This window comes from Nicotiana tomentosiformis, chromosome 11 (genome assembly GCF_000390325.3).
Source record: "Nicotiana tomentosiformis chromosome 11, ASM39032v3, whole genome shotgun sequence".
NCBI classification, from domain to species: domain Eukaryota; kingdom Viridiplantae; phylum Streptophyta; class Magnoliopsida; order Solanales; family Solanaceae; genus Nicotiana; species Nicotiana tomentosiformis.
This window is the reverse complement of record NC_090822.1, coordinates 45,794,077-45,803,586: the sequence shown is the minus strand read 5'-3', so window position 1 is coordinate 45,803,586 and position 9,510 is coordinate 45,794,077. Positions and strand designations below refer to the sequence as shown.

Here is a 9,510-nt window from a genome sequence, read left to right as displayed (position 1 = left end):
GTGCGGGCCCACGTTTGACATTTTGGTTAACTTTGGGCTTTTGATTAAAGATTAGACCTTTATCGATTGAGTTTGTTTCCTCTGGCATTATTTGATGTTCTTGAGTTGCTTTTGGCTAGTTTTGAGTTGTTCGGAGGTCGGTACGCGCGGGATGGCATTTTTGAAGCATAGTTTGGCTTGCTCAGTCATACTCATTCATTTGCATATCATATCTTAGTCTCTGTTGCTATTTATTAATACACCATTTCATTATTTTTGGACTGATTTTCATGACATTGTGAGCCCGAGAGATTGATGACTAAGTGAGGCCGAAGGTCTGTTTGTGAGTGATATTTATGAGATCGGGTTGCATACCGCAACAGGCTTTATTGATTCATGCCATGATTGGCTTATTATAGCGTTTAGGCAGGATCTTCCCCTCTGGATTCAACACACCCACTGTGAGCATGGTTGCTATTGATTCACGATGGGATCAGGCTGCGCGTCGCAGCAGGATTTATTAGCGTTTGGGCTGGATCTTCCATGTACAATGCTGAGTGACTGAGTGTGTTGAGTGATTGAGCGTGATGAGTAGGAGTGTGAGACAGTGATATTGAGTACTCTGAGAGTGTGAGTGCATGAGTTCATCACTATGATGCATTGCATTTGACATGCATACTTAACTTACAAGCATAACGATGCATTTCCTCGTGCTACCCGATTTTGGTGACATTCATGATTTCGCGTGCACATTGACATGTAGGAATAGAGAAGTACTTTTCTCATGCTATCTGATAATGAACATCTTATTTATTGTTGAAAGGTTTTTGGAAAAATCACAGTTTTTCTTACTTACTCATACTTTGGTATTTTCGGTGAAAGATTTGAATTTTACTGTTATACCTGAGAAGCATGACTATTTTCCGTAACTGTGAACGAGCTGAGCAACATATTTTTGAGTCATTGCTTGTACTTTTTTCTTATGTTGTTACGACTTTTTCTTGGCTATTCGTGTTGGACTCTGACCTTTGTCCAAGCTCGTCACTGCTTTCACCCTAAGGTTAGGTTTGTTACTTATTGAGTACATGGGATCAGTTGTACTCATACTACACTTCTGGACCTTGCGTGCAGATTTTTGATGCTAATGTTGTTTTGTACGGCAGGAGCTGGCATTGAAGATGTACCTGCGTTCCGGTCATAGCTGCCTTTTATTCTTGGTTGCTTTAAAATTATTAATGTGTTCATGTATATTTCAAATAGATGATGTATTTATTTCATACCAGCTTTGTAAACTCTAAATCTTAGAAGCTCGTGATTTATACTAGCAGTCCTTAGGAATTCTTTATGTAGAAGTTCAGCTATATTATCATTACATTTATCAGTAAATCTCATTGAATCGGATTGTTAATTGGCTTACCTAGCGAGTTGGGGTTAGGTGCCATCATGACTATTTGGATTTTGGATTGTGACAGGCGGGCTTCAAATGTTGGGTTTGTACATGTGGCGAGACAAGGTGGGATAACTATTATGTGCGTGTAGCGAGACAAGGCGGGCATGCACTTTATTGTTGCGCACACAGCGAGACAAGAGAGGCTATGTTGCGGATGATTTGTGATGGCCTGAGGGCATTGTCATTGATGATATTTGTGTGGTGGTGTGACTATCTTGTGTGAGTCATGCATATTGTGGTTTTTGTTGTGTTGTTTTCAATGTGCTATTCCGTGGCTTTGATCTTACTTGTTGACTCGAGCTATGATAGTACACTTGCACAAGCATACATCGTAATATCAGTCCAGCATGATAATTCTTGTTGTCCATTAATCATGTACGTGTATTCTTGTATATCTGCTTTCTGTTTGAGGAATGGACTGTTGGCACGTGAGTTATCCATACAAATATGAGATATTGTTACTGTTGGCACATGAGTTGTATGTGCGGGTATGAGGTTACTGTTAATGGTATTAGCACGTGAGTTGTCTGTGTAGAACGTACATTATTCGTGCAGTTGTAATCACAAAGTGGGCACGAGATGCCGTGTGATTATGATTCATGAGTTGGGATTTGTGAAATGGTAATATTTTGGTGTGATTCTTGTTGTACATTTTATGTTGAAAACGGTTATGGTTCTTGTCTTCCTTATTTCCTTCCATTCGTATTTTGGTTGTACTTGGTTACCTGTTTTCTAACCGCATGTACTCTCTTACTGACAATTTTGCTTTGCTACCGTTGCTAGCCTTGTACTGATAAATTACTTAATTGTCCTTTAACTGCCTTTATTTTTCCATTGTTAGATTTTATCAATATCCTGCACAAGTTTTTATATCTAGTAGGTGTCTTGACCTGACCTTGTCACTACTCTACCGAGGTTAGTCTTGATACTTACTGAGGACCGTTGTGGTGTACTCATGCTACGCTTACTGCACATTTTTGTGCAGATCCGGGTACCTTGAAATGTGTCGGTCGTTAGTTAGTTGATTGTGAGCTGCTGTGGAGATTTCAAGGTATACCTGCCATCCTGTTCGCAGGCTCTGGAGTCATACTCTGTTGTCTTTATTTACCGTTGTTTATTTCTATTCCGGAACAGTTGTACTTAGAGATTTTCTAGTGAACTCAGTAGAACTTATGACTTGTACAACCGATTCTGGGATATAGTACATCTACTGATGGTTGTTGGCTATGTATAGAAATTTCTGGTTCATGTTTAATAGTTGATTGATTTAAATATGTTAATATTCCAGTATTTGTTAGACTTATCTAGTCTTAGAGATTAGGTACCATCACGACATTCTAAGGAGGGAATTTGGGTTCGTGATAGTAAGCCTAGTACTTAGTATATCACCAAGTAATTTGTGCTCATTTCAATTTGGTACTTTCAAAAGATCAACACTCTAATTATTTCTATATATAGGTTCTTTCTACCGTTTAAAAACTTTTCTTTTTTCGTTTCCAAAGGATTAGAATCTTAACTTATTACAACAATTGCTTTTCGACCAGGATATGAATAGACATTTAGGTATCTTAAATGTTTAACAACCAATCGAAAACCAACTTTGATTTGTATTTAACAACCAATACTCGTCGTTTTGTTGTCTACCTGCCAAACTCTAACTTGGCTGCAATTTCCTGCATTTTGTTATGTTACCCCTAAACTAATCTGCATTCTTTATTTCTTTTTCTAGTCCATCAAGTTTTGGTTATTTATTTTATTTTATTTTATTTGCTTAGTTCTGAGGTCTTTGATTCAAGTCAAATTCAACCCAAAGTAGATTTCTGATGTAAAGGAAGCAACCTTGAAAGTGCGAAGAAATTAGTGGTCAACTCAGCTTTGTTTGTTTTCTTTAGAGAACCAAGTCTCTCTAAAATGTTAGCTAACTTTTCACTTTTCCGTGAAACTTCTTTTTCCTTTTCTGCGCTGCAGAAAAAATGAATATCTCATTGTTTAAAGAGTTGATCATATTTGACTTTTAACAACCAACAGTATGTCGTTTTGATGCTTATCTACTCACTTTCTAGTTTGCCCCTTGGGCCTTTAGTCTCATGGTAACCTTAAACTAGTACAAATGAAGTCATTTCCGGTTCAAATAACATTTCCAACACCGGGGTTGTTTGGAACTTTGGATCACATGTTGTTCTAAAATGCATGTTTGTTTATGTGAAGAATAATATTAAAAAGGGATCTTAAGATAATACTAACGTATAGGTAAATAATAACAGGAGATAATATGTACAAGTTATTTATTTCAATATTTTTTTAAATATTTTAATTTCCGTATTGATGATACACGTATTTTTATTTCACATTTATTTCTGCTTAAAATAATGCATAGCTTCTGGCATAATTTGATTGCTAATAATTGCTATTTATAAGTTACCGAAATTATTTTTTCTTGTATGGCTAATCAAGCATTCTATTAGTCATGATTTTTTTTTCTAATCCATCAGACACAATTTATTATGTTATACAAAAAAATTTGTTTGAAATTATTTTTTCTAGTTCCTCCAACCCAACGACCTGAGTACTCTTAAACTTAAATTATTAAATGCTACTAAGATTCATTTTTAGAATCTTCCCTGTCACTAGTTCTAATCATTAATTAAGAGCATACGAGGACTTCTAACTTTTCTAGTCAAGTAACGATTTTTCATAATAGATCATATATGAAGAAATTGGAAAAACGATTTGTCCCATTGAAACTGTTAGTAATCTGTGTTCGTAACCAGAAAATCAGAGAAGTAAAGAAATATTAGTTTAATTAAATAAAATATAAAATAATTTTCGAGCCTACAAGTTGTTTATATGTTCTTAAGGAATTTAATCCCCTCACTGTTGCCAAAAATTATGGATTACTTCCTCCCAGGATAGAACAGAAAAACTATTCTGTAATACTGGCAATCAAAATTACAGAACTTTAGCGAACTCAACAAACAGAGCAAATCACACTTGACACTTTATTTTTTAGGAAAAACAATGCAACAATATAGAAAAGAGCGGAGAAGTTTTCAGATTTTTCATATTTAAAAAATGAGTCTAAGTTTCTAAATTTATAGACAATGAAAGGGTGAGATGAAGAGGTGCAATTCAAAAGGTGCCTCTTCTATTTCTCATTCACACCCATTTACAAAACCTAACAATCCCGCACATGAATGGGGAATGACAATATATTTTAAAAAATATGCAAAATATTTGTGTGATTCGCAAGTAAGGATTAATCGCATCTCGATAAGTAGGTTTCGCTTTGAACTTTTCGTAGTGAGCTTATGTCGGATATACTCGGTCAATCGGTAGATTTGATATCTTTGAATCGTCGAGTTTTGATGTATACCTAAACAACCGTAAGTCACACAATCAACCCTTAACCGTCTTTGGTTCTCATTATTGTGTTCGTTTCAGCGATAAACACCGCCTGATTTCTGTAACAGCCCAGCCCACTAGTGATATTGTCCGCTCAGGGCCTAGTACCTCACTGATTTAAAACGCGTCACTAGGGTCTAAGGCTTGTTAACTTATATACCCAACATCCCTCTTGTGTTTTGCCGATGTGGGACTCTGTCTAAAGTCTGGGGTATTACATACACCCCTCTTACGGACTCAGCGTCCTCGCTGAGATTTGCCCCACCACATGGGATTCGCCTAGACTCAGCACTGAGGTTTGCCACGCCTAACCGGGATTTGCCTAAACTCAGTTGAACTCTGACCCACCATCGGCAAGGCTAACACAAGAGTAGCTCTGATACCATCTGTAACAGCCCAGCCCATAAGTAATATTATCCGCTCTAGACCTAGGCCCTCACGGGTTTAAAATGTGTCACTAGGGTCTAAGGCTTGTTAACTTATATACCTAGTATCTCCCTTATATTTTATCGATGTGGAACTCTGTTTAAAGTCTGGGGTGTTACATACTGTAACAGCCCAACCCGGTAGTGATATTGTGTGCCCTGGGCCTAGGGCCTCACGGGTTTAAAACGCATCAGGGCCTAGGCCTAGAGCGGACAATATTAATTGCGGGTTAGGCTGTTACAGATGGTATCAGAGCCAGGTTTAGAAGGAAGTGACACTTCTGAGGATTTGTTTCGGCAGCACCAATGAAAGTGTAATAATTACACTCACATAAAAATTAATACACTCATCAATTAAGAAAACTTAAGTAAGGAAGTAAAATATTTTATATAGATACGAAAGATTTTTTTACAAAATAGGCATAATGCCAATATATTTACGCAGTAAACAATATCTTTCTTCCAAAAGAGTTTTTGTGAAAATATTAGCAAGTTAAGACTCAGTACTAATGAATTCTAATACAATATCACCTTTTGCAATATGATCACGGATAAAATGATGCTTGATTTCTATATGCTTTGCCCTAGAGTGATGCACATAATTTTTTGACAAACATATAACACTAGTATTATTACAGAATATAGGAGTAGAGGTAAGAGATAAATCATAATCGAGAAGTTGATGCATGATCCAAAAGACTTGTGTACAATATCTTCCAACAGCTAAATATTCTGCTTCAGTAGTTGACAAGGCAACACAATTTTGTTTCTTGCTATGCCAGGAAATTAGTGCATTTTCCAAAAATTGGCATGTGCCACTAGTACTTTCCTATCAATCCTATCACCTGCAAAATCTACATCTGAAAAATCTTTTAAAATAAAATTGTTAAAGTGAGCATACCATAATCCTAATTTAGTTGTCCCAATAAGATATCTAATAATGCATTTAACTGCAGTAAGATGGGATTCTTTTGGAGCCGACCGAAACCTTGCATATTTACAAACACTGAACATTATATCTGGGTGACTAGCAGTGAGATATAATGAAGATCCAATCATTACTCTATACATTGTTTCAACCATACTTTTTCCATTATTGTCTTCTTCAAGCGTAGTTGTTAGAATCATTGGAGTTCCAATGGACTTTGCATTCTCCATACCAAACTTCTTTATAAGCTCCTTGGTGTACGTGGTTTGGCTGATAAAGATCCCTTTGGGAGATTGTTTGATTTGCAGACCAAGAAAGAAAGTTAGCTCTCCCATCATGCTCATTTTGAATTCTCTTTTCATAATGTGAGCGAATTCATCACATAGTACAAAGTTAGGGCTTCCAAAAATAATATCGTCGACATGAATTTGAGTAATAAGATAACCTGAATTTGAATGCTTAATAAACAGGGTTGTGCCGATATTACCTCGTTATGTAACACCCCAAACTTTAGACAGAGTCCCACATCGGCAAATCACAAGAGGGATATTGAGTATATAAGTTAACGAGCCTTAGACCTTACTGATGCGTTTTAAACCCGTGAGGGCCTAGGCCTTGAGCGGACAATATCACTAGCGGGATGGGCTATTACAGATGGTATCAGAGCCACTCTTGTGTCAGCCTTGCCGATGGTGGGTCAGAGTTCAACTGAGTTTAGGCAAATTCCGATTAGGCGGGACAAACCTCAGTGCTGAGTCTAGGCGAATTCCATGCGGTAGGGCAAACCTCAGCGAGGACGCTGAGTCTATAAGAGGGGATATATGTAACACCCCCAGACTTTAGACAGAGTCCCACATTGAGAAAATACAAGAGGGATACTAGGTATATAAGTTAACAAGCATTAGACCCTAGTAACGCATTTTAAACCCGTAAGGGCTTAGGCCCAGAGCGGACAATATCACTTGCGGGCTGGGCTGTTACAGTTTCATAAGTGCATAGATAATTGGACTTACATGATTCTCTTTGAAGCGTCTTACACTTCACACTTACATAGGTAATTTCTAAACGTGTTATCCCGTAGATACACTATTTGATATACCCCGTACCAAATTTAGAAATCATTAAAAAGTCTTAATGCTTTATCCTTGGTACTGAACATTGTCTCATCCCGAGAATGGACCAAAAAGAGATTTTATTTGACAATGTTGAACCGTCATTAATGACTTTATTTGAGCTCCTTGAACCTAGATCTTGGGATCTCTAGTCTACTAGGTAGAGTTACCGCCACAATGACTTGTCTTTGGCCATAGTCTCATTCCCCTCGATGATCTTTCAACTACCTCTATAGTTAGGCCTTTTGTAAATGGATCAGACACATTATCGCTTGACTTCACATAGTCAAGTATGATAATTCTCCTAGAGAGTAGTTGCCTAACGGTTTTATGCCTTTGTTATATATGACAAGATTTTTCATTATACATAATGCTCCCAGCGCTTCCTATTGCCGCTTGACCATCGCAATGTATGCATATAGGTGCCAATATTTTGGGCTAAAATAGAATTTCTTCAAGAAAATTCGGAGCAATTTAGCTTCTTCATCAGCCTTGTCTAAGGATATAAACTCAGCCTCCATTGTAGAGCGACAATGCACGTTTGTTTGGACGATTTTCAAAACACCACTACTTTACTAATTGTATAAATATATCCACTTGTGGATTTAGTTTAGGTTGATCCAGTGATCCAATTGCATCACTATACTCCTCAATAAATGCAGGATACTTATTATAGTGCAATGCATAGTCATGGATATATTTCAAATATCCCAAAAGTCATGATAGTTCAATGCGAACTTCCTTATGTCATAGACTAATATGTCTCGACTTTATATTGCATATCAGATTATTGACTATACTTAATGTAGCAATATTATATTATAATAACAGTTGCAATGGTTGGCATCAGTTGTAGCCATAACCTTTTAATTATCTAATACATTTTGCAACCATTTCATCTTTTCTTGCATTTGTATGCTATTTATTCTTCTTCCGTGATAGAATACAAGTCTATATGATATGAAAATTATAGCATCTTCATTTATGAATCAAATCCAACTTATTATGGATTTTTATTATTTTCATCAGTTGGTTCACCATATTATAGACCAATGTATTAATACATCCATTCATGAACGATCATGTTTATACAACATACAAACACACTTTTCATGAAAAATCACATCCTTCGAGGTGACACCCTTTCATAAAAGAGCTAAACATTATAAATGTTCAAGAAAGAACAAATCATTTCTGAAAAGGCACGTAAACATCTTTCGAATTTGTAGTTTCATCACTAGTCATCACTAAGACTGAACAAGTAATGAATTCACTGACTATCATATCAATATCCACTAAAGATTAGTGGGGTTCAAAAATTATATCATTTATATATTACGTCTAATATTGACTTTTTTCATGCATAAGCTAAAAGCCCCCACATTTTAAATATTTCATCAACATATAATCCACATATAATCAAATAATGACTATATGATTTGAAGTATTTTTAACGTAAACACATTTGTTTACACTCATAATTTTAAAACTATTTGACAATATTATTTGGTAAAATCTCGTATCTTATTATTTGGGTGCTTGTTTTAGTCTGTAAAGTGACATAACAAGTCGGTACACCTTTTTTGTTTTCCTTCAGGAACCACGAACCCTTAGGGTTATTCCATATAAATTTCTTCCTCTAAATCTCAATTTAAGAAGGTTGTATTCACATCCATTTGATGGATTTCAAGATCATACACTATAGACAATGCTACTAATATCCATATGTATGTAATACTCAGAAATGACGTGTATGTGTTAAAATAGTCAAGGCCTTCTCGTTGTCTAAGTCTTACCTTATACATATCAATAATGCCATCATCTTTTATTTTCCTCTTGAAAATTCATTTGGAACCCAATGGTTCGTTCCCTAGAGTAAGATCAACTAACTCCCAAGTATGGTTATTTAATATGGATTTTATCTCACTATTGAATGCTTTTTTCCGAGAAAGACATAACTTCTTTCAAAATTTGAAGCTTATTGTCCAACAAGAATGTCAGAAAATCTGATCCAATGGAAGTAGTTGTCCTTTGACGTTTACTACATCTTGGATTCACCTCATTAGGTGTACTTTCCTTTTCTTCTTCCCGAGGTCGCTTAGATATTTCACTAGACGACTCACATTCCTTTTTATATGGATAAGTATTCTCCAAACATTCAGCATTATCTGATTCGATTACCGTATTAATATGAATATCGGGATTTTACGATTT

The 9,510-nt window shown here is 36.0% G+C and overlaps 1 protein-coding gene across 1 annotated transcript; it reads right to left on the bottom strand.

Moving 5' to 3' along the window:
* Positions 1-3,231: 3,231 nt before the first annotated feature.
* LOC138901370 (uncharacterized mitochondrial protein AtMg00810-like) lies at positions 3,232-6,528 on the bottom strand. Its single transcript, XM_070189127.1, has 2 exons — positions 6,158-6,528; positions 3,232-3,391 (listed from the first exon to the last, which is right to left on the bottom strand). The coding sequence occupies exons 1-2, from the start codon at positions 6,526-6,528 to the stop codon at positions 3,232-3,234; spliced, it is 531 nt and encodes a 176-aa protein (XP_070045228.1).
* Between the last annotated feature and the right edge of the window lie 2,982 nt (positions 6,529-9,510).